The sequence below is a fragment of the Megalobrama amblycephala genome, linkage group LG5 (genome assembly GCF_018812025.1).
Source record: "Megalobrama amblycephala isolate DHTTF-2021 linkage group LG5, ASM1881202v1, whole genome shotgun sequence".
Classification (NCBI taxonomy): domain Eukaryota; kingdom Metazoa; phylum Chordata; class Actinopteri; order Cypriniformes; family Xenocyprididae; genus Megalobrama; species Megalobrama amblycephala.
The window spans coordinates 3,519,664-3,547,145 of NC_063048.1; the positions used below are offsets into that span (position 1 = coordinate 3,519,664).

General features: G+C 36.1%; 1 protein-coding gene across 1 annotated transcript in view; it reads right to left on the bottom strand.

Moving 5' to 3' along the window:
• spred1 (sprouty related EVH1 domain containing 1) overlaps nucleotides 1-25,651 on the bottom strand; it is a 32,006-nt gene extending 6,355 nt beyond the window's left edge. Inside the window, exons 1-4 of the mRNA XM_048190219.1 lie at nucleotides 24,795-25,651; nucleotides 7,775-7,955; nucleotides 4,128-4,296; nucleotides 84-133 (exon numbers count right to left, since the gene is read on the bottom strand). Of these exons, the coding sequence (XP_048046176.1) occupies nucleotides 84-133; nucleotides 4,128-4,296; nucleotides 7,775-7,955; nucleotides 24,795-24,823 (429 nt within the window). The 5' untranslated portion in view covers nucleotides 24,824-25,651. The remainder of the gene's footprint in view (nucleotides 1-83; nucleotides 134-4,127; nucleotides 4,297-7,774; nucleotides 7,956-24,794) is intronic.
• Between the last annotated feature and the right edge of the window lie 1,831 nt (nucleotides 25,652-27,482).

Here is a 27,482-nt window from a genome sequence, read left to right on the forward strand (position 1 = left end):
CACATTTCATCTAGATTAGATTTTCATCACATGTCTGTGTGTGTGTGTGTGTGTGTGTGTGTGTGTGTGTGCGTGCGTCTCACCTGTGATGATGCGTCCTCCGGTGTGTCCGTGTCGCTGTTCTGTGGGCCGCCTGCAGGGGAACATCAGCACATTCAGATCAAACACCAGCTGCAGTTCTACAAGCATCTCTAGCACTGTTGATAAACACTGATAATCACTGAGACACATTAAACAGCAGCAACAGCAGCGATGTGGCCTCAGACAGCGGCTCCACGAGGCTCTTCAGCACGACCAGGACAGCTGAGAAGGGGTTTTTTTTTCTGTTGGGCTTATATGGGGATTCTGCACATTTTTTAAAGTCAAATTTAAGGCTTTTTAAGACCTTTTTAAGACCTGAAGAAATAACTATACATTAGGGGTGTGCAATATGTGACAAAAAATGGTTCTCTCGATAAGTCATTTCAAAAGCAATATTTGCCACCTTAAATTGATTTCCAGGTGCATTATTACCTACATAATGGCATTTATCTAAACTTATTAGATGTATGCATCACCTTTTAGGTCGAAATCTAACATTCAAATTAAATTCTATTACAATAATAGCACAGTACAGGGCTGTTATTTCCAATCAAATTAAATCATTATCAACAAAATCCATCTTTGCAATGCAGAGGTGACACAGAATGAGAAGCGGCATTAATATATTTACACAGCATTTACAATTTGTCTACATAAATTTAATTCAATATTTAAATTTGTAATTATTTCTAATTTTAACTTAATTAATTAAAATGTACTTTAAATATTAAACTAAACTGCCAGTAGGTGGCAGCAAGTCACTGTCTTAATGAGTGAGTCATTCATTCAACCGATTTGTTCAAATGAACGAAGCAAGTGAATCATTGAATCGTTAGTAAAACTTATATACTGATTCAGTCAGTATATAAAATAAACATTTCTGTCTGTTGCACAGAGACTGTTCTGCTGTTCTTCATTTTTAAATTTTCGTTGGCGAAATGAAAAAACAAAACAAAACAATACTGACAATATTGTGTCTAAAATGTAACTCAGTGTTAACTTATTATTCATTTAACTGTTGTATAATATATATATATATCACATTTGCAATCATTCTAATTTGGGGAAAATGGCACTCTTGCTCATGTGATATTGTATAACTACATTTCACATGATATAATGATAAGATAAAAACTCATCGGGGAAAAAAATGCCTGTGTATCTTGAATTTTCAGGACATATAACTGCATACATCATGCAATGAAAGCATGAGTGACAAACTCAATGTCACATCATTAAACATAATTACTATATCATCATAGAAAATACTTAATCACACACCCCTACACAAATAAAGAATGAACTCACAACGGTTACTGAACTGACATTTACACATTTTCCTCTGCTCTCTTCTTTTCGCATGCAGGAGACCGTAGCCTATGTTGATGCCTGGAGCCTGAAGTAAATGCCACGAGGCCCACAAATTGTCACGAGAACAAGCAAATCCACAAAGAAAAATAAAATTAAAATAATATGTACGCTAATTAGATAGTTTTAATTTGGTAAATAATTTAGATGTCTGAGTCAAATCATCGTCTAAAATTTAAGACCTCTCATGAGTAAAAATAAGACTTTTTAAGACTCTTTAAGGATCCATGGGAACCCTGTGACAAGTGTCATAAATGGGACTTTTATTTTGACATCACTGAGAACCCAGAGTAAATGCACATGAGCTCTTCAACCTGAACGCACACTGACTCATGGGGTCACCGTGGGGACCTAAATTGAGGTCCCCATGAGGAAACAAGCTTATAAATCTTGCAGAATGGTGTTTTTTGAAAGTGTAAAGTGTTTCCTGTGATGGGCAGGTTTAGGTTCAGGGGTAGTGTAGGGGGAGAGAATGTACAGTTAGTACAGTATAAAAACCATTACGCCTATGGAGAGTCCTCACTAAGATGTCAAAAACCTGTGTGTGAGTGTGTGTGGTCAGAGGTTTGCTCTGTGAGGGCCGCATCAGTCGCCGTGACGCCTCCAGCAGCTCGGGGCCGCCAGCGCTGTGTGCCCGGTTGCCACAGAAACAAGGCTCTTCAGAGCCGACACGCTGCGGTCTGGAGTCATGCGGGAGGAATACTGAAGACCTGCGCTGCGTTACACAACAGAGACTGGAAAATTCCACACAAACGAACGAGCGCGAGGACAGCGGTGACGTCATGACGCGATGATAACCCGTGATGTCATCATGTAGACCCGAACGAGCGGCAGAACAATAACCTGGACTTCTGCGGGATCCGAACTTAAGCACGCTCCGTCAGTAGCGGTTCAGCAGACGTGTCGAGCCACTAAAGCCGCACTTCTTTACACACTGCAATACCTTCAACACATAACAAGTACTAGAATTGACTGTAAAGCAGGAGTCACTATACAGCGCTTTATACAATACAGATCGCTTCAGAGCAGCTTCACAGTAAAAACAAGAAAATCATGTTGCAAAAAGCAAAATTCATCATTTATAAAGCAAATTGAGTTTTAGCTATAAGCAGCTCTTCAGAAGACAACAGAGTCATCAAATCAGTTCAAATGTTGAGGAGAAAAACAAAAAAAAATATCGTTAGACTGATTATCCGGCAAACGCAAGGATAAAGTGATGTGTTTAATGAATATGTCTGTCACTGTGTTTCTGACTAAAGTGCAAATGTCATGGATGAAAACACTCCAAACTCATCAAGAGTAACATTAAACGAGATATTATATCACACACATTTAACATTTGTGATGTGATCTGCAAAAACCCATCACATGGTGAAATTTTACACAATACCATATGAAAGCTGGATTCGAGGATTCCCTTTTCTGTTTGTACTTCATTCATAGCTTGTCTGTAACTAAAGTTATGGTTCGGCTGACCGCTCTGATTTTCAGGAACAGAATTCTGAGAAAAACGGGTTTGAATAACTGCCAACCTCTTTTTTTCACATTGACATGAAAATGAAAAATCTAAACATAAATAATTGTAATTCAAGAATGTTTTTAAATATAGCCCTAAGGTTGGTCTTGGTTTAAAGAAGACACTTGTCAGATTATTGTAGAAGTGAAATAAATTAAGAAAGTTAAATAAAAAAAAAGTTATAGAAGTTTAAGTTTATGAAAATATAATTGTTTATAGTTTATAATAATATATTAAAGCACGTTTTACTCTTAAACTGCAAGAAAATAAGAGCCAAAAATGTCAACATTCCAAATTTTAGGTTGATATTTTAAAAATTAGCTTTCAGTAAGATTTTGTTTGGGCGCAGTACCAAACTTTTTCACTAGATGAGACCAAAGCTCCATTACTGAACATGTAAGGGCGCCTCCATTTATTTGAGGGATCTGAACCATATATTTCTATATTTCCAAACATTTTATGAACTAGACATCCTATTCATAAGTAGTATGGGTAGTTTGGCAGTATTTGATATGAATTGAACCTCTAATAAACATAATTTGAACATGTGTGTTCATTATAGCTCTGTTGTTCTCTTGTGCTCCGCCTTCTCACAATAACGTTGTATTGGAAAAAAATCTTTGCGTGCCGTAGTTTATACAGGACTGGAGGGAAATTAGCATTAATGCACCTTCATTCTACATGCTATGTGGTTTATTTTGATAGGTGAACTGTCTTTGTAGTGTTAAGAGAGGATGTGTTCTGAAACAGTAACGTTAGAGAAAGACAGCCTTGACACTATAAATCGCTATTTTTCTGCACTTATCAGGCGAATTTTGCGAAGATATTTTCAGAGATGATAGACAAGATGTTATAGAATGATAATTTAATGAAAACCCAATTTTGACAAAAAAAATGACATTCGATTAATTTTTTTTACTTTCATCGCGACATCCGACAGGTTTTCCCAGATCGCATCACATTTTTTTCAAGCATTTCCGTTCATGTTTTCAGACCTTCTGAGTGAGATCTATGATAAATGTGTCTGCGCTGCACGAGGTGTCTGTGACCAATGAGAGTGAACACAGCATAGACTGACGTCACACTGATGGTTCAGATTCAGACAGAAGCTTCTTGTTTTTGCACGCAGTGACGACACTAAACGCTCACAGTTGGAGCTCACCTTGTTTAATGTCCTCCATCGCCCGCCGTATCCCTCGGTCAAAGGCCCTGGCGTCCGCTGGGCTTTGGAAGGTCAGTCCAAACTTCATGTTTCCGATCCTCCAGTGGTGGAAGATGGGATTGACTTTATTATACACCAGATCCCTCCTGATGCAGCAGTCCAGCAGCACCTGAGGACGAGATGAAGGTCTCTGTTACACAATCAACCTCACGCATGTCTGAGCCATCTTATCAAATCAGCATCAGCTCGCTGTGGTTCAACATGAGTGATGCCTTCCTCAAACACTGAAAAACTAAAACCATAAAAAAAACAAATCATTATTGGAAATAAACATTAAAGGCACAATATGTAGTTTTTCGCCACTAGAGGTCGCCTATTCAAAACAAAGGTGTAGCTTGATGACAAGATTGAGCATGGAATCATGGGAGATGTGGTCTTCATCTCACAGCCGGTGGAATAGAATCGGGACGGGACTCGGGCAGAAATCATGTTCATGATTAATAATTATTAACGTTACTGTAGTATGAAGCAGAGCAGGTCGAGTGAACTTTTATTATGACACAGTCGCTGCTTCCGCTTTTCCAGTCACGAGTATGAGGTAATGCAGCTCTGTTTATCATATTAGATACATTTGAGTGTTGAATATAATGTTAACGTTACTCTGTGCGTTCACTCGGCGGCTGCTGTGAGACGCTGTTACACACTGCAGTAAGATAGATCGATTTTACAATATCATATTAAATGCTGGATGGCTTGTGTTGATAAATGGCATGCAATTAATTTAAAAACGTATGAAGGAGAAAATGCTGTATTACTGTTACTAAAAATAAAGCTGCATCTGATTATGCTATGTTAGCTACTTCACAAAATAGTGTTTTTCTCTGAGGCATGGTAAAGCATGGTACTCACAAATAAATCAAGAAAATTTGATTTAAACAATAAGACTAAACGTGTTGAGCTATATAACAATAATTAGTTTTCTGTCTATAAATATATCAAAAATTAAAGCGTCTTTAGGGTTTCCATGGTTTCTACAAAATAAAACAGGAAATCGAGGGTATCGCGGGTATGATGTCATTGATAGGAGGAGCACAGATACGTTCCATGTCCTGGTAAAAATTGCTTATTTCTCTGGATTTAAACATTCTTGGAAACATTTGGGATAATATAAGTACACAAGTCATAAAAAAATATATAACACCGTGTCCTAACCAGACGCGACGTGACACCGCGACACACGATAAAAGGTATCTTTCCATGTTAATTGGAGTTTTTGTCCTAACCATCCACGATGGCGACACGCGACAATTCTATTTTAGAAACGGTTTCTATTTCTCTGTGACGTCACGGCTGGAACAGCAACACAAAGTATGGCAGTGATCAGTGTTGGGGGTAACGCATTACAAGTAACTTAAGTTACGTAATCAGATTACTTTTTCAAGTAACTAGTAAAGTAACGCATTACTTTTTCAATTTACAACAAAATATCTAAGTTACTTTTTCAAATAAGTAACGCAAGTTACTTTTTCACATTTATTGACTGACATGTTGTCCCCATGTTGAGAGAGTTCTATGTGAATGTGAACATGCATTTACTCATCTCACTTGCACGAAATTATTCAGTATTCCTCAAAATGAATAAAAACAGTGAAATGCAATCTCAGAATTTTTGCAAACCTGTAATAATTCACTATATTAAATTACACAAATATACTTTATGTATTTAATCTCAATTATTAACCAATGTCTTTGCTGCTGACCTTCAATATATCTAATTCAACCATACTAATAAAGCTTCCTAGAACTTCCTTCTCCTGTAATTCTTCTTAAATCCAGAACGGCAGCACATCTGAAAGGTTTGTTTGAGCTGCGCCCTCTACTGTACAGGTGTAAATATGCTAGCCTGAGGCTTATTGATTTCACTTTTGGTGTGAAAGGGCCTTTTTTGCCAAAATAGAACTTTTTTGTTGTTATTAAAAAAACTGAGAAAAAGTGAAAATAAATAAATTACTTTTCATAAAAAGGGCACAAGAACGTTTAAACTGTCAACTCAATGCGAATTTAATGTTAAAAGCGTCTAATGTCAGTTTGAATATCGTTCTGTGTTGCTTTTTAAGTGTATTCTATAACAAAGATTGGTTCAGTCACTCTGTATGTACTTTAAATAATGTTTAAATGATGTAACATTTATGAATTTTACTATGTACTTGCCGAGAGAACCTGCCCACACTCTCTTCTGATTGGCTGTTTTTGACTGATTTTATCGCTTCTCATTTTCGCATCACGTCTAGTGTGGACAGTCAAATTGTTAGTCGCTGGAATCTTATTGCAGCACGATTGGTTAGGACACGGTGTAACACTGTTCTAGTGTTTTTTGGATATTTTATTCTTACAAAATCTTACATATTGTGCCTTTAAATAAAATAATAAAAATAAAATAATTTTAAAATCAAGACCAAGGCAACATTTCTTATTTTCATTTAGTTTAACTACGTACAAAAAAAAAAAAAAAAACTTAATGAAAAGTATGAAAAAAGATAATTAAAAAAAAAAAAAAAATGAAAACTTCAACTAAAAATGAAAACAGTAAATATACAAAAAAAAATCCAAAATATTTATAAAAGTGACATTAGTAAAATAACTAAAAGTTAAAAAAGTTAAAACTAAAATCATAAAAAAAAAATATTTGAAATAAAATAAACGATAAAGGAAATAAAAGTGAAGAAAAAATAATGACTTTATTTCATCTAGCTGCTAAGGGAACATTTTTATTTTCATTTAGTTTACTATCGTTTAGTACTAGTTGTACTAAACCAAAACTAAACTGACATAAAAATTAATACATAAAAATAATAATAATGAAAATGCACAACTAAAAGTATACATTTTTAGTTTTAGTCAGAAGAGAAAAAAAAAGACATTATAAAACTACTTCAAAATATTAATAAAAATTATATAGAAAATAAAACTGCATCAAGTTGCAGTCAGCATGAAGAGGAAATTGTGAGGCATTTCTGAGTGACATGAAAAAGAAATCAGAAGCATCTGTCGGCTGACTTTATATTGTAATCCTCGAGCTGCTGCTGCAGATCAACTTCTCTGATGCTCAATGACGCACTGACTTCCAGTTTTTAGTTTCAATATGCCTCAATCTGTTCAAATGATCTTCATTTAGGGGCTTTTCTCAACCTGACTGGTTGACATAACTGCATTTAAAATTTTGGTCCTACTTTATATTAGGTGGCGTAAACTACTATATACTTACATTTAAAGTAATCATTTGATACAATGCACTTATTGTGTACATACATGTTTTATGTTGTACTTTCATTTTAAAAAATACCTGCATGTAATTACATTTATAATTACACTGTTGACCCATCCCTTACACATTAACCCACCCCATAACACCAAACCTGTCCTAACCTTACCCGTATCCACCTTAACAGCAGCACAAGTGTTTTGCAATACAATATGAACACAATACTTATTTATTGTACTTATTTTGTGATGCAAGTACACAGTAGTTAAGGCCACCTAATATAATGTGGGACCAAATTTTTGCTACTGCAGTTTGGTGGAGTGAAAACAAGCAGCCACACTTCCTGTGAGAGTGCGTGCTGTGAAGACGATGATGTCACCGTTACCGATTTGTCTTTGAGCCGCTCTCCGTGGATGAGGAAATCCGCCGCACTGGTGCCATCAGGCTCCGTCCGGCTGATCTTGTGTACGGTGACGCAGCTGAGGCCGCCGGCGCCCAGAGGAAGCCATCCGCCGCTGGAGTCATCGCGAGTCATTACCACTGCTCTCACACGCGCGAAACTCTCACTGCCGACACAAGAGCACAACACGCGCGTCAGACCCTTCACTTCATAAACACATGATCACATTAACAAATGTCATTTCCAGCACATCTCCAACCACCATCCCTTCTGTGCCGGTAATGACACTTCAGACAAGGCTGAAATAAATAAGCCCACTCATTTGTCTGCCTGAGATCATCATCTCCACACTTTCTGTGGAATCTGAGACCATTACAGCTTCAGTGGGAATGACACACAAAAAATATCCTGTTGATATTTGGGTGAATCTCACAAAACAGTCAAGCGAACCATAAAAGGAGCTCAATGGCAAACATCTTGTTTATGAAAAAAAAAAAAACTTCATTTAGAGCAGATTGTGTTGGCTGTGGTGCAAATAACACCATGAAGGAGGGAAAAGTGTAGTTTACCTTAAAAAACAAAACAAAATAATGCTTCACACTTTATATTAGGAGTCCTTAAAGTTGGCTGTTGTTCCCTGTTGTGAAGCTTAAAGATTACAAGCGCACATGGATTAAAAAAAAATAAAATAAAGATGAGCACAGATAAATCATTCACAAACACTGCTATATTCCATAAAAAACAAGAATGGGAACAACGCCCACGGATCGTTGGCTGAACATCTAATGCATAAAAAAAGTGATAGTTAACCCAAAAATGAAAATTATCCCATGATTTACTCTCCCTCAAGCCATCCTAGGTGTATATGACCATCTCTTTCAGACGAACACAATCGGATATATATTAATAAATATTCTGGCTTTACCAGGCTTTATAATGGTAGTGAACAAGTGGCGTGTTTTGAAGCCCCTCCCCCAAAAATGCAACCATCTATCATAAATATAATCCATACGACTCCAGGGGGATAATAAAGGCCTTCTGAAATGAAGCGATGGGTTTTTATAAGAAAAATATACATATTTTTCCTCCTTTGCTATATTCAATTTGACCATCAGTTTTCACACTTTTATGTGAAAAAAGCTTCAAAAATTAAATATTTATTGTGCACTTTAGTTAGATTAATAAAATGTGTGTTTTCACAAGTGTGCTGAAATCATTGATCTTGTGCTGCACTGACTGACAGCTGCTGTGATTATAAAGAGAGAGAGCGGTGCTCGCTTTCATTCACAAGAAAAGTTATTGTTTTTCATGAGATTTTGAGAGTACTTCATACTTCACATTGACAAAATGTTTAAACCTAGTTATTTTATAATGTTCAATATTTAGTCAAAAACAAAAGTGAAAAACGATTATAGGAAATGGCTGATATATCTGCAAATAAATGCTACTCTGCCGCCACCTGCTGGTTAAAGTGGTAATTATTGCCTTTTTTATTTTTAAATAAGTGTTTTCTATCAAATGTTGAATTTCCTACATTTTGAAACGTTCGGTTTTACAATGGGGACAATCTCAGAAGGATGAACAAATAATGTTTGTGGTCATCACATTAAAAATAACATTTGAAGTGCTGGGGAAAAATGCGTGTGCGTGTCTAATTACAGACAGCGTTTTTAAAGGTGCCCAAGAATGCTTTTTCACAAGATGTAATATAAGTCTAAGGTGTCCCCTGAATGTGTCTGTGAAGTTTCAGCTCAAAATACCCCATAGATTTTTTTTAATTATTTTTTTTAACTGCCTATTTTGGGGCATCATTAACTATGCACTGATTTTTTCAGCGCGCTGCCCCTTTAATTTGCGTGCTCCCTGCCACACGAGCTCTCAATTATATTACAGCACATTTACAAAGTTCACACAGCTAATATAACCCTCAAATGGATCTTTACAAGATGTTCGTCATGCATGCTTCAAATTATGTGAGTAAAGTATTTATTTTGATGTTTATATTTGATTCTCTATGAGTTTGAGGCTGTGCTCCGTGGCTAACGGCTAATGCTACACTGTTGGAGAGATTTATAAAGAATGAAGTTGTGTTTATGAATTATACAGACAGCAAGTGTTTAAAAATGAAAATAGCGACGGCTCTTGTCTCCGTGAATACAGTAAGAAACGATGGTAACTTTAACCTCATTTAACAGTACATTAGCAACATGCTAATGAAACATTTAGATAGGCAATTTACAAATATCACTAAAAATATCATGCTATCATGGATCATGTCAGTTATTATTGCTCCATCTGCCATTTTCGCTGTTGTTTTTGCTTACCTAGTCTGTTGATTCACCTGTGCACATCCAGACGTTACTGCCTGCCCTTGTCTAATGCCTTTTATAATGTTGGGAACATGGGCTGGCATATGCAAATATTGGGGCGTACACCCCGACAGTTACGTAACAGTCGGTGTTATGTTGAGATCCGCGTGTTTTCCGTAAGTCTTTTAAACAAATGAGATTTACATAAGAAAGAGAAAGCAATGGAGTTTGAAACTCAATGTATGTCTTTTCCATGTACTGAACTCTTGTTATTCAACTATGCCAAGGTAAATTCAAATTTTGAATCTAGGGCACCTTTAAACGGTCCCAATAGCTTCATCTTTATTGCAATCAATAAAACTGGTTAATTGGCAAATTAAGTAAATGTGATAACTGCATTAAAATATGAATACAACATTAAAAGGTAAACCACTGATGGTTTTGTGTCGATGTACAGGGACTACAGAATGAACAGCTAACAGTTCACCGGAAATGCCCGAGCTGGCTTAACCACAACCAGAAAGTAACTGTGCATATAGTCTATAGTGCAAAACAAAATACCATTCACGAATTAGAATTCTAAAACAATCATTTTTAAAGAGAAATGTCAGAAGATTTCGATATAAGAGAAGCTTGAGCTTGAGTTAGTTGCCCAGCCCCATTTGTTTGAACCGTGAGAGGCTAAACTTACGATACTTACGATAGTCATACATCGCGTCATTTGGTAACTCTTGAGGCGCAAGTCTTAACTTGTGCAGTATGCGTACGGTCGTCTGGCGGAAGCTAGTTATTTAGTTTATAAAGTTTTAAACATATTTTTCTTACAAAAACCCATTGTTTCGTTTTAGAAGGCTATTATTAACCCCCTGGAGCCAATATTTATGATGGATTGATGGATGCATTTTATTGGGCGGCTTCAAAACATGCCCCTTGTTCACTACCATTATAAAGCTTGGAAAAGCCAGGATATTTCCAAATACATCTCCAATTGTGTTTGTCTGAAAGAAGATAGTCATATACACTTAGGTTGGCTTGAGGGTGAGTAAATCATGGGATAATTTTTATTTTTGGGTGAACTACCCCTTTAACTGGAAACTTCAGGATTTTTGAAGAAGTCGTCATCTGGTTGGTTGAATTTTACAGGATGTCCAGGAGATGTGTGTGTCACGTTCTTTAACAGTCCGCATGGAAACAAATGCCGTGACCCAAACCCCCTAGTGGAAGAAGAACACTGTTGTATTTACAACCGTGACAACGAGCGCCAAATCAAATAAATGCTGGATTTTCAGAAGTATGTGAAGTTCGCGGCTCCATTGTCGCAGTAAACTTGCACAACTTTCTTAAATTAATAATTTATTAGATACACGCCTGTCTGTTATTGTAGAGACATCAACTTTACATTTTCACGCCCCTAAACATGATGAGGAACCAAACAACTGTGATTGGTTGCGTTACATGTCAGTCAACCATCCTCTTGGGCAATCCTTGGCCAATGAAAGCTGCGATAGAGTCCAGACCTATCTGCCGTCACTCTGAATGTCTGGCTATGTGAGACTAACCATTTCATACAATATACTCTATGAAAGTAATGTGTGTCAAAATTGCATTTAATGTATTTGCATTTAATAAACGTTAGTAGTTACACTGTTAACTTTACCCCTAACCCCATCTTTACTCCTACACCTAACCAAACCTCAAACTCATTAGCAGTAAACATGAGAATTTTCCAGAATAACATGTAGTTACACAGTAAATCCATAGTAGTTTAGGCCACCTGATATAAAGTGTGACTCGGTGTACATCATTTCCAGAAAATAAACATTATTTTACTTTGTTTAGATCATCGCCACAAAAAAAATTGCAAAAATCCATGGCAAAAAGTCTCTGAGGCAGCTTTTAAGTGTTGATTTATTGAAAGGAAACTAAAGTGTGTTATGGTTATGGTTCATGAATCAGTTACTGACTAACCAGACACACCGGCTGAATTCACAGAATCATACTACCGTTTTCTCAGGCCTGTGTCAGTGATAGCATGAGTAGCATGTTAGTGTGCAGTCGTGAATCCAGTCAGAGTGATGATAACCTGTACAGTCATGCAGTTAAAGAGGGAAAACTCGCTCATATTCACGTTGCATCCATCTGATAATGATTTCATCAGACACATCCGTATGAGGCCGGAAACAACAGGGGTCAAAGGACACCATGGTCATTTATTAAGCCCAGGGAGGTTAGGAAAGGGAAGCAGCTATGAATATTTCAGAGGAAACTGAAAGAACAACCCACATATGTCCTGTGCTTTTGTACGAGTAATATTTTATCAGCTCAAGAAGAGTCAAAGTCAACTGCAGTTTAGCCAGTTCAACATTAATTTCAGAAGGTCGGGCGAAGCCACATTTGCCCAGGACACGGTAAATCAACACGAGAAATGTCCAGGCGCATCTTGTCCAAGTAACAAAAACAGAAGAAATTGACTTATTTGACTTATTTACAGTGGTGTTTTCAAAAATTATGACATTGATACGATACCTGACTAAAATACCTCGATACTGAATCGATACCATGGCAAAAACAAAAACAGTAAAAGCAATTGAATATTATGACAGAAACTAAAAACTAAGTTGCTTTTTGACCACTCCCTCCTCTTTATTTTTAAAAATAATAATTACATGCCACAGAGAGTGTGAAAATCCTTACAGAGATGTTTGCAACAATCACATAATTCACTGAACTTTCACAGTTCTGGTTGGGATAAGGGTGGGTGATAGGAGTAATTTTATTTTTTTCTATTGCAATTTTATATCAAATATAGTTATTTAGTTTTTTTTATTTAATTGATGTAATTAGAAATAAGCAAAGATGCAAATTTTGGTAGGGATACGATATATCGGCCATCATATCGGTATCGGCTGATATATGATCATCAGGTTATTGGCCAGATAAGAACATTTGGCCGATATATTAAAGCCGATAAATGATGGATTATTTCCTTCAGATGAAACATCAGATTGTCGCACTGTCCACCAGGATGGTTTTGAATTGCTTGAAATATGATTGAAATCACTTCAAGAAGGAAAATACAGTTAAGTTCAACATGTGCAGCGCAAAAAAATTATAATAAGAACATTATAATTGTGTGATTGGGACATTTTAATGATGAAACTTGCTTTTGTAATCAGGCTCTCAAAAATTATATATAAATCTAAGTGAAACATTTTTGGCCAATATATCGATTATCGGCTTTCAAATATAAAGAATTATCGGTTATCATATCAGCCAAAATTTTCATGTCGAAGCATCCCTAAATTACAGACAAAATGACAAATATAATATAAGAAAGATTCAAATGAAATAAACAGTGCTGTTAATTTTTCAGGTAGGCTACACTAGGTCTATTTAACAGTAGCATTCAAGTGAGAAATTAAATGTAAAAATATATAGTCTTCACTATAAAATGAACATTGATTCTGTATAAATATTTTTAATAAATATATTAAAGGGTTAGTTCACCCAAAAATGATAAAAATGTCATTAATTACTCACCTTCATGTTGTTCTACACCCATAAGACCTTCGTTCATCTTCAGAACACAAATTAAGATATTGTTGATGAAATCCGATGGCTCAGAGAGGCCTCTATTGAGAGCAATGACATTCAAACTCTCAAGGTCCATAAAAGGTACTAAAAAGTTCAGTGGTTCTATGTTAATATAATAAAGCGACAAGAGTATGTTTTGTTTCACCAAAAAAACAAAATAAAGACCTTATTAAACAATATTTATATGGGCCGATTTCAAAACACTGCTTCAGAGCTTTACGAATCGAATCAGTGACTTGGATCTCCTATCAAATGGCTAAACTGCTGAAATCATGTGACTTTGGCGCTCCAATTCACTGATTCAATTCGTAAAGCTCCGAAGCAGTGTTTTGAAATCGGCCCATATAGATATCGTTGAAAAGTCGTTATTTTGTTTTTTTGGCGCACCAAAAATATTCTCGTCGCTTTATAATATTAAGGTTGAACCATTGAACTCACATGAACTGATTTAAATATGTTTTAGTAAATTAATGGATCTTGAGAGTTTGAATGGCTTTGCTTTCAATAGAGGCCTCACTGAGCCATCGGATTTCATCAAAAATATCTTAATTTGTGTTCTGAAGATAAACGAAGGCCTTGTGGGTGTAGAACAACATGAGGGTGAGTAATAAATGACAGAATTTTCATTTTTGGGTGAACAAACCCAAAAAAACATTTTCTTTTGTGTTTGATTAACATTAATGGCACAGACAGCAGCAGGTTTATTACGCTGTTGTCACTTTAAGACTGAATGCACAGATCCAATATAATGACACACATCCACTTTCTTTCTCAACTGTTTACGTTCAGTAAAGACAGCATCGTTTTTCACTGCATGACTATTGTGTTAACATGAATACTCGACATGATGTGCATTTTGACATTTTTGACCATTCAAGTGCAATGGGCTTTCTGTGAGTGCTTCAGGTCCGAGCCTGAAAGAGTCTCTTCTGCTCACCAAGGCTGCATATATTTGATCAAAAATACAGTAAAAACTGTGAAATTTTATTATTTAAAACAGCTGTTTTCTATGTGAATATATAGTAAAATGTAATTTATTCCTGTGATCAAAGCTGAATTTTCAGCATCAGTACTCCAGTCTTCAGTGTCACAGCAGGTGCCGATGTTTGCCAACCACCATTAAAAGGAAAAGCAGCTCATATGTTAATGCACCACAAAACGCATGTGAAGAACTTCAAACATGTTCACAGCATGTAGTAACAAAGGCTGCAGCGGTACGTGTTCGTACTGAACTGAATGGATACAAGGCTTTCGCTTCAGTACACACTTAGCTATGTTTCCCTCCTGTTGCCTTTGGTTTGCTTAGTTGGGGACACTATACATTTAATATTCAACAGTGCTTTGATCTTCCTGCATTGACAATATTCTTTTACAGCTGCTGTGCAGCCAAAATTATATACCAGTTATCAATGTAAAGCTGCTTTGACACTATTTGCATTGTAAAAAGCGCTATATAAATAAAGATGACAACCTATTTTTATGCGAATTCTGAGATATTAAAAATAAATGCAAAAAAAAAAAAAAAAAAAAATGTATGCACTAATTTGAGATGGATAATTTCTTTATCTAATAAGACATGTATATAAACTACGATAGAAACGCATTTACTGAATAATTCCTTCAATAATACTTTGCCTCATCAGAGGCTGTGATTGGATAACTGGAATAACCAGCGGACCAATCACATCACAGCATCTCAAATGTTAGCTTGGTTGTTCTGAAAGTCAAAGACTCATCAGAATGATTTGGTTTAATTCCCTCCAGAAGCGTCTCACACGATTGTGTTCACAAACACCAGCATCTGAAGGCAAGAGAACATGATAGCGTTTATTGTGTTTCGTCTGACGCTCCGAGACAAACTCATTTATGATCGGGAAAAAAGAGCCCGATTGCAGCAACTTCCATTTTTAATACTGATATTTTGCAGCAGTTTGCAAGGAAGTTATGATTTTGTTCTCTTGAACACATGGAAACGCCATTTTATTTGCAAATGTTTTTTGCCATATTTTCAATTTGTTAGCAGAATGTTCCTCATGTGAAGTGCACAGGTGTATTTCTCCTCCTGCTCATCTGAACACCAGCAGAAACTCGTCAAGTTGAGCGTTAAGGTTATCTATATGCTAGTGAGCTCCAAAACAATGACAAAATTCTCATTTAGAAAATATTCTACACAGGATGCTGTATTTTAAAACACAATGGAGGAGATCAAGCATCATAAATGGTTAGACATCCTCGGTATTATAAACAGCAGTGAGGAGAAGAGATAAGACCGGTGCAGTGATGCTTGTTTCAATCAGAAAAAAAACAGTCCTTGAGATACTCAGTTCCTCTAATCAGAACTATTAATAATGTTTTATTCAGCCAAGATTAGGCTACATAACTAAACACCAATGACTGTTAATTTAGTCACTCAACTGCAAAACTAGCAGTGAAATGACTCAAAGTGAGACATCAAACTTCACACATACATATATATATATATATATATATATATATATATATATATACACACACACACACACACGCCTCGACCCTTCCTGCTTTCATAGTTTGTCAGCTCTCACACACACACACACACACGCTTCAGGCCGTCCACGTGCGCTTGCTTCACTCCTACAGCACACAGTCAGACACTTCAGGAGCTTCTGTGAGATTATCTAATGAGTGCATTTCGAAAATGCATTGCAAAATCCAACTTTTTCTTGACCCAAGAAATTATCAAAATTGTTCTTATCTTGTGCAGGTGAAGTAGAAGCAGTTTAGTCAAAATACTGCTTATTAATTTTGCATCACATCTCACATAACAAATGGAGTCAAATACACAAATGATTAGGATTTGATGCATTTCATTGACAGGTGTGTCCATTCAATTCTGTCCTGCCCCAGGTTAACTCCAAACAAAGTGTAGAAACATCTCAAAGACGATCCAGTGAAACTCCCGAGCTAAATATCAAGTGTCCCAGAAAAGGGTATGAATACTTTCAGTTTCCATTTTCACTAAAGTTATCACAAATCTGTGTTTTTTGTTGTTGTTTTGCTTTGTCATTATCAGGTGTGGAGTGTAGACTGATGTGAGAAAAGGTCATTTAAAGCAGTTTATCATAAGGCTGCAACATAACGTGAAAAATATAAGGCTATGAACACTTTCGCAAGGCCCTGTTAGGGGTGTGTGCAATATTGACAGATCTCTTCTGGGATTTTAATGATAACAATAATTAATTTTTATCTTTGTATGGCCAGGTGTCTGTTAGATCACACACTGGAGTGGAGAGAAGCATGAACTGGCATCACACACACACACACACACACACACACACACACACAGTGACTGGAATTTTCACATGATCATATTATAGATCTGAAACACTGATGACTTTTTCAGCCCTAAAATACTTTAAGGAAGTGAGAAAACAGCTTCCACGTCACAGACAAAAGCAGCTCACTGACGTACAGGAGTTCACACATTCGTTATCCAGCACTGATGAGAAACAGAAACCAGCCATCTGACGGAGAGAAAGATCTAGGCGTTAATCACACCTAAAGCGGTCATGGCATTTTCTTTGATCTTCTGAGGTCATGGTCCAAAATAACACTACTGAAAGTTTCAGACCTCAAACATTCATCCGTTTGCTGAAACTCTGAACATCACTGGTGAGCTGTAATGACATTCACCAACACCTCCAGTCTAAAAGGAGATGAAGCACCAATAGGGTTGTAACGGTGTGATGGAGTATCACGGCATGGACATGTACGACCATATCGCGCACATCTGCTGATCTATGGTGTCAGATGGTGAATCTCACCTGTGCATACACAACTTCTTTCCACCTCAGACAAAGAGGCTGTTAGAAATAATTCATTGTTCAATACCATATTCTGTAGGGATGTTAATTTCATTTTTTTTTTTCCTGATCGACAACAGACGATCATTACCCATTAAGATTGTTAATCAGAATTAAATTAGATTAAGTGTCTGTGACCCATTAAAAATACAAAAATACTAGGCTTGCTGCGATAGTTGGTGTTGACGATGTTAACGGCGTAACGTAAATCATTTTGATTTTTTATAATAATAAAAATAATTTAGTTCAGTTAGGAAACAGACACTACAATTAAAAACTGAACACGTGCTCACTTCAGCGTGAGCCGAATGAGAGTCGCAGCACAGACCAGCAGCAGGATTGCATTTATCATGAGAGTGAGGAGCTGATGGATGATGGCAGAAGATTTTTGAATTTTTGCAATATTTTGGATATAAACACAGTGCTAATAGGGAACCCGCAAAGGATTAGTTGTGTTTTCTAGCTGTTGTTTTTCATTAAGAATAATAACCCAACATTCAAGCATTGCCGCCCCCAAATTGCCGCTAATTTGAAAGCAAAAGTAAAATCCGCACAGGCAGTCATGGTCTTTTGGTGAGGAGCGTTTTCAGTTCATTTCTATGGAAGCTCAACTTCCACAGGAATTAATTTAAAATGCTCTCTCTGCACCGTTGTGATGCCTGTGCACTGCCTTAGCAATTTAAAAGCGATGTGCAAGCGATTCTTAGTGCTATTATGAAAATCACAAAGGCTGCGATTATTTTTTTTTATGCGCAGCTTGTCAATGAAGTATGGCTCCAAATGCTAATCCATCTGAAAGCACTGCGAGTTTGAATCACTTATAATGTACATTTGAAAAAGCAACACGCGTCAAACATCTTTCCAGCAGTGTTAATTTTGACTGAAAATTTTTCTGTCATCGGAAGTTTTAGTTTTAGTCATCGGAAATTGTCTTAGTTTTAGTCGACTAAATCCACAGTAGGATAATAAAATGACTATAACAGGTTATTAGAGTGAATGTTTGTTTCTGCAGAACATTCCTTACTTGTCAAGACTGAGTTAGTGTTTTTTATTTTTCTTTAATATCTTTATTATTATCTTAATTTTTAATGTAGGTCTTTTTGCTTTATAGCTCTTTTGCATATATCATATATGCACTAAATATGTTTTCATAGCATTCAGTTGGCACGTTTGTTTGAAGGACAGCATTGGGCAGGATGTGGAATAGGGTGTGTTTTGTAAATAAAAAAGAAAATTGAGCTTTTTATCCGATTAATCGAAGAAATAATCGGATCGATCGATTATCAATATAATCGTTAGTTACAGTCCTACTAAATATGCATTGTTAAGAATAGCTAAATAAATATTACATGATACATCGAAGGCTTCAAATAGACCCACGGGTTATAGTATTTATTTCAGCCTGCTTCCATTTTCTGTTTATTTAAATTATATAAATGAGTATCTGCTGAATGCTGACGGTAGATGAAAATCATACATTACTGTTACTAATATTATATATAAAATATAAAAAATAATAAATTGTACAGATTACTACTTTGTTCATCAGTTCCATCTAAAAACATATCAGACTGAGACGGTAAACTAATGAAGACGGGGAATGGGAGTGTGCTCATGTGCTGGCTTTCACAACAGCATCAAAATAAAAGTCCCGCTTCCAACACGTCGGCCAAACAGAGAAACTTATTGGCTGATGCCAGTAATTAAAAAACTTAAAAATATAGGCCGATATATTGGTCGACCACTAGTTAGCACCAAGCGGCAACCTCCCCCAGTTTCTCTTGAAGCCAAACTTAAACTGCGATTCATCGACTGGCCGCTAGGGACAGGCTCCAAAAGAGAGCAGAATCTCATTGAGTCCCATGTTAAAATGGCCAACTTTACAGCAGAAAAAAACATGTTTACAGCCTGGATCAAATTGTGCCCTAGTGAAAAAAAAGTATACTTTATTGTATTTTAAATATACTCCCTTTTTCTATAGTACACTGCAAATATACTAACAAAAAATTTACTATCATTAAATATATAAAAAGTATATTAGTATCATATTTTCACAATGCAACTTTTAACACACTTTAAAATAATTGTACTTTAGTATATTTTCTAAAAATATATTTTAGAAAAATATACTTGAAGTGTAAGTTCAGTTTATTTTTTAAAAGTGTATTTATTTGCACTTTATAAAAATATATTTGAGGTATATTTTAACAGTGTGCTGAAAATGATCATTGTAACAATGCACTGAAAGTATATTTAAAAAAAAATACATTATTTAATATCCTGAAGTTGTAGTGTATCTAATGTTAAATTTGAGTATATTTTTTAAGTTTACTTCTTAATCCTTGAAATTCATTATATTACTTGTGCTATTTATTTCAGTATGAATGCATTAAAAGCCCATTTAGTATATGCAGTGTAGCCTATGCAATTTCCAAATATGTGTAAATGTTTATTAAGTTTACAGTGGCAGAATCATTTTACAATCGTACACACAAATCTATATTAAACAACACACCAGCAGCACAAGTAATGCGAAAAAATATGTTGAGTGGTTAAACTTATCGGAATTCAAATGTCTCTTCAACTTGGTCTGTGACCAATCAGATTTTGTTGCTCACTGCCTTCAGCCAATCAGAGCTGCTGACGTCACAGTCGTCGTCTGAATCCCCTCGTTCAGTCACTCAGGTGAAGTATAATGTCGCAATGTATAATTTATTTAATAAAACACTGAAAGCGCAATACATCGCTCAATCTTGGGGATTCTGACCAGTTCAATCAAGTGACATCGCAGCCTGACCGTGATGGCGACGACAACCGGCTAATCTAATGGCCTACGCGATCCTGAAAGAACCGGAGAAAAGTGCTGCTATTGGGAGGTGAGTTGTAGTCTACCAGTTAACAAACTTTATTTTATTTTCTTTAACAAACGGAGAGCGATATTTCGGCTTGATATCTCCTTTTTGAGTTTTTGTGTGGTGGTTTATGGCACATGTTTGTATGCAGCACCAAAACATTCATATGATTGGTCAAATCGGCCCGTATTCTGTACGATATTAATTCATAAAATGTTTTATGCTTGACTATGTATCGAAAACAATATCAACATGCCATTCTGATACAGTTCCCTGCTGCTAATCCTCATTTACTGTTCAAAAATAGTATTGGTTCAATGTAGGATTTAGACAGACTATTGTAAACGTGAAAAAAGAGTTGAACATGCTGTCTTATATCTTTGGTATATTCTGTCAACAGATGCTGTTCTTCACGAGTCTCTGCGATCATCATTGTGCCATCAGAGACAATGAGAAGCTCATCAGAAAATGGAATATAATGTGTAATTTGTATTTGTGTACAGAGGGTCACCATGGTCCAATATTTTTTTTCTTTAATGAAAAACATGGTAAGTTTTGCTGAATCTATATTAAGTTTAAATAAAAACCATTGGATTTGTCAATGAAATATGTCTCTTCATTAGTGATGTTGTTACATTTTATTTAATTTAGTGGCCTTGAAAACAAATGCATTCAACTTTGGGAAAATGTGTTAAACTGTATTTAAATAGTAGCACAACTGTATTGTGTGAGATTATGTAATTCAAAGTACAGTAGTCAACATTTGAAGTGGATCAAAAAAGTTAGGACAACTTTGATTAAAGGTTTTGATCCGCTTCAAATGTTGACTATATTATACAAAGTAGAAGTAATAACAAAGTGTATAGTTATTGACTGCAAAGTGTGTAATGTTTAATATTTGGAATAAGCCAAAGGTACTGAGCATACAGTATATACTATAATATATTCAGTGTATTTTGCTTGTGTTTTGTAATGTACTTAAATCACAAATAAAGTGTACTTATAATACAAAGTGTACTCATAACAGAAATAAAGTATACTGATAACACAAATAAAAGTATACTTATAACAGAAATAAAGTATACTTATAATACAACGTATATTATAACAAAAAATATACTTTTAACACAAATGAAGTATACTTATAACACAAATTAAGTACACTTTAATATCACTAATCAAGCATGTAATTAGTCCCTACACAGACATATACTTAAAGTGTACTAAGTATACTTGAAGTTGTTCCAATTTAGTACACATAAGTATACTAAATATACTTAAAGTTGTATTTTAATACTACTTAATTTCAACTTAAATATACTTAGTACAAAATTAGTTGTTTCAAAATAGCACACTTTAAATGAACTAATCATTAACACACTTGAAATATACTAATAATTAGTCTTGCTGCAAGTATACTTAGTATACTTTTTTTTCACTTGGGTGGTTTTGGTCTATACTGCTAATTTTGCCCTTCATGGCAACTCTGAGGGGGGTGATTTTTTTTATAACTCATCCATTTAAATTATATTAAGCCTTTAAAAGTTCTGCATAATTAAGGGCGTGGTCACTTGAGTGACAGGTGGTTTGTCGCTGCTGTCTGTGAGCCATCACTTTACCTCAGCTAATTCCAGCCGCTGAATTTGGCATCTCTGCCATGTTTGTGCTTTTTTTCTGGATTATTTTATTTTATTTATGTATTGCCGTACCATGGGTGCAGCAGGCGCAATGATATTACACAGCGTCTCTCACAAACGTCTTCATGGTTGCAAGGCACGCTCCCTGTACAAACGGCGTCACAGGTGCTGCGTAATATCATTGCACCTGCTGCACTCATGGTACGGCAGCAAAGTTCCTTGATTATTACGCCTCAATGAGAGTATAGTTCCTAGCCATATCGGCCTAGAAAATCACAACTTTTCATTTTCCGTCGGTCTTAGTACACGATGTAACTACAGAAGAGTCAAGTTTTAAATAGGAAAAATATTGAAACTCTTTGGTCATTTTTGAACGAGATGCTAACGGTCTAATCAGATTCAATGAACTATGCTAAGCTATGCTAAAAGTGGTACCGCCAGACCCGGAGATCAGCTGAATGGATTCGAAAACGGTAAAACTCAACTGTTTAACTCTAGGGGAGTTGGAAATGAGCCTATTTTCAAAAAAAGTGGAGTGTTCCTTTAAATAGTTCATTCAGCCAATTCGTTCAAAAGTCAAAGAAAAGTCGAAGAAAAACACAGATGTGAACACTTTTGTCATTGATAATTACAGACACTATTGAAAAATGAACTAACAAAACAGACTATGGCTAAATTGCAATGGATTAGCTAGCTAAATTATATGTGGAGTGTATTACACAGCATTGCTCATACCTCCTTCTCAGTATGCTTTATTCTTTTTAACGTCCCTCTTTGACCAGCAGTTTAATGTATTTGGCTGGGCATTTTTGGTGCTACCCGTGCTCTCCCATTCAAACAGTAGAGCTCCACTCGCGTTGTTTTGGTGAAAGTGCGTCGCGCATTGGTTGGGCGTTACCAATCGGTTCAATGGAGGGGGGAGTATTTTTTTGTCTAATTTGACAAACTCATATATGACAAACTCATATTTGATTAGAAACAAAATTATTGTTACAAAATAAATGAATTCTACGTATTTTTCATTTGATCTACTGTGATTTTCATGTTTAAATATTAGGGGGGGGATGTAACTGATGGATTTGAATAAAGAGGGAAAAAAAAAGTTAAAGATGAACTTGACTGATAGCACTATTATTATTATTAAAATTTTCTCTAGATGATATGATAATATTCACAATATTTTGGCAACGATAACAGCCCAAATCCTAAACGCTTTTGCTGAATAAAACATGTCAAATGATCATTTATCTCGTTCACATCGTTCATTTTAATCACACTGTCCAAATAAAAGTCAATGTGAAGAAAGAAAACAGTTTTTCACAGCGTTGTAAATTGAGTGTACTAGGGATGGATAACACAATTATTAGGGATATAACACAATTCCTCTACAACATTTTTTAAACTTAATGTAAATTTCGACATTTACTAATAACAATACATTATTAAAATCAAAAGTTGTTTAGTTACTATAAGTTAATGCACTGTAAACTAATGAGAACAAACTATGAAGAAATGATATTTTAATTAACATTAACAAAAGCTGCTGTAATACATATACACATATACATATATACTATATATATATATATATATATATATACACATATATATACATATATATATATCTCGCTGTTACTTCATGTTAACTATGCATTAACTAATGTAAACAAACTAGACTTTATTGTAAAGTGTTACCTGGATGTTTATGATTTACCTAGGATCAATTATCGTTTAATAAATTAAGTTTTCTGAAAGTGCATCAAGCAATTTTAGGATAAATATGTTAATTAGTGACGCATTGGTTAATCAGTGTTGGCCAATAACAGTAATTTCGGCCAATTTCTTGATAATGATAATGAAAATGGAAGTTGAAATGGCAAGAAACTGTGCAGTGACGAAAATGTGTCTGGCTTTACAGAAAATATGTGATTTATGACACTGAAAAATGTATTATATTTTATATGACATTACAATGACAATTGACATCTCCAGTGTACTGCAGCACTGAGGTTATGTCGCGTGTGTGTGAATGGACACGCGGGTTCTTTATGAATGGAGGCGGGTCACGTGATCAGCGCAGCTCTGTCTCTCTCGCGCTGGGCTTCAAAAGGGAACATAATCACAAAAATTGCTCATAAACGTGAAAACAGCGACCAATATACAGCCAATTAGCCTCAATGCGTCCGTTGTCAAATCTCATGTTTGGGACATTTTTATGAATGAGGATCGCGATGATTGAGAAAACATGGCGCCCTGCTCTCCGAGGCCGCGTGTCAAACCCGCTCGCGCGTCCTGCGTTCTCCGCGCGCGCCTCGCGCCTGTCACGCGCAAAAATGCTGTCTAGATAGGTGACTAACTAGGGTTTGAGACGCGGCCTGACACTGCGCTAATGGCATCACAGTAAATAACATTAAACACATCGATATAAACACAGATATAAAGATCTGACGAGATCAGGACGAGTGCTGTATTTACTACAAATACATGACATGATTTTAAAATCATATTTATTTCCAAATAAATGTTTTTATGTGAGATGGAATAACGCAAATTGACATCTTGCCAACTGTTCATTTTGGTCAGAAGCTATTATTCCAATGGTAATAAATGTGTTATGATTGTGCGATCAGACGTCTTGAGTTTAGAAATAAATAAACATATTTATAGCATATATCTATAGACTATATAGGCCTCCTCAGCAGCAGAAATACATATCACAGAGACTGTATATTCAGTGTTATGCACATTTGTGTTTGTGTACACACACTTACTCGTTGTTTGGATTTGATTCTTCGCTCATTTTTTTCTCACGGGGATCCAAATCCTGGAAATATCATCGAGCTCGCACTCAAAGCGGGGAAATAAAGCGCAAATATCTCCATTTTCTGCGTGAAATCCCCACGAAAGGCCATTATTGACAGAAAGCGATCCGATCTGCGGTCGATCATGCTGCACGAGACGCCAAAACAGCGGATTCAGATCGGGAACGGTGTGTGGAAGCAATGAAAGCAACACTTCGATCCATCTGCACTATAAATCACATCCAGAGACGAAACCTTCGGCGTCTTACTCATCCTGGTCGGTCAAAAATCCCAAAATCCCAGCGAAAGCGAGTTTGGAAAATCCACACGAAGCGATCATAGACAACTTCACACACGGCAGTATTTCAGCAATGAAACGAAAAGCTCGGGGATTTAAGCTCGCTCGACGCACACCGGGAGGCTGGAGCTGGACGAAAGTCTCGGGTTGGAGTGGAAAGTGTCACAGGAACGTGCCGAATGATTGTGATTCTTCATGGGAAGTTTGGGGGATCTGCTTTACGCGAACTCCATTTTCAGCGCAGACGAATCACATTGGAAAACTGGGCGGAAGAGCGGACGGCCTGCGCGCGCATCACGGATCCCTCCGCCGCTCCTAGAGCAGCCGCGCATTCCAGATCCCGCTTCTGACGCCTGACGCATCGTGTGGAGTTCAGAAGATCGATGGTGTTTTTGACATGATCCACTCAGTGATATTCTTCACCATCTGAACGACGTTATCCGAGGAGAGTCAGTTATGAAAGCCACTTGTCTTAAATAGAGACACCAAACATCATTAAAGTCACCATGAAATCAAAATTGACAATTATTTTTGTATGGAATATTGCAGCATTTATTATAAATGATTTATCCGTGCCCATTGTAATTCATGTGCCTCATAGTTGTTTATCAAAATAACTTGCAGCATCTCTTCTCTGATAACGAGGGCGGGGCAACCTGTCATTCACATGAGATCCACCAATAGCAAACCACAACCATCCAATCAATTCCCCATGGACAAAATCAAGCCCCACCCTATGTTTGTTCTTGTTTGCGAAGCGTTTCACTCGGTATACGGCACAATAGGGAAGAAAAGATTAGAGCAACTTCACTTTTAAAGGATTAGTTCACTTTCAAATTAAAATTTCCTGATAATTTACTCACCCCCATGTCATCCAAGATGTTCATGTCTTTCTTTCTTCAGTCGAAAAGAAATGAAGAGGAAAACATTCCAGGATTATTCTCCTTATAGTGGACCTTCAATCGTTTGGAGGCCATTGAAGTCCACTATATGGAGAATAATCCTGGAATGCTTTCCTCAAAAACCTTCATTTCTTTTCAACTGAAGAAAGAAAGACATGAACATCTTGGATGACATGCATGGGGGTGAGTAAATTATCAGGAAAATTTAATTTGAAAGTGAACTAATCCTTTAAGTTTCACTTTGTTTTCCAGATCATTTTGCAATGAGACTCCCTTTCAAGGAAAGTCTGTTCACTCGGCGGACATATTTACAACGCCTCTGGGCAGCTATTTCGGGCATCCGAATGGGGGAATCCTGAAATCTCAAAAACATTATTTCAAATCAGCAAAAAAAAAAAAAATATCTGATATGAACTGTCCGATAAATGTTGTTTCTTAAGCTCAAATAGCGTTAAAATGATTATTTTTCAGGCTAGACAAGCCATTGCGCATGTGCAGTCCTAAGCACGAACCTCAGGTTTCTATGGGAACCGGTGTCATGATAAATCGGGTCCTCCCTCAAAATCGGGTCTCCCCAAACTGTCAGTTAATGATTATAAGTATATATGAACGATATTAATTTAAAATACCCATAGAGCTTACTATATAATGCGTAAGAAAACAAATGAGTGCATAATAAAACCAACTGATCGTAATTTCTTACACTTGATTAATTAATAAATAATAATTAATAAATTAATTAATAAATAATAATTATAATAGCCTGTTAAATTAATAATTGAACATCATTTATTTGTTTTATTTATAACTGAAATATTTGGACATTTAACACTTAATTTAACACATAATTACATTAAAGATGATTATACATAGGGTAAGTGCAAATGCGTGTATAAACTAAACTATCACATTGTGTCCTAACCAGACACGATGCGATAAGATTCCAGCGACGAGCAATTTGACTGTCCACACTAGACGCAATGTGAAAATGAGAAGCGATAAAATCAATCAAAAACCACAGGCAATCAGAAGAGAGTGTGGGCGGGCTTTCTCGGCAAGAGCATGCGGACACAATGAAATGGGCAAGTACTTAGTAAAATTCATAAATATTACACAATTTAAACATTATTTAAAGTACATACGGACATTACAGAGTGACTGAACCAATCTTTGTTATAGAATACATTTGTTTGTTCGCATTCAGTTAACATTTTAAACGTTCTTGTGCCCATTTATTTATTTTCAAGATCTGAGGTGAATTAGCCAGCGTTGTTTTCATCACAGCTAAAAAGCTTTGAACACAGAATGATATTCAAACTCACGTTAGATGCTTTTAACATTAAATAAAGCACATAAACAGTACCTGAGATTATCATTGCCATACTTTGTGTTGCTGTTTCAGCTGCGACGTCGCAGAGAAATAGAAACCGTTCGCGAATATTCGCGTGTCGCCGTCGC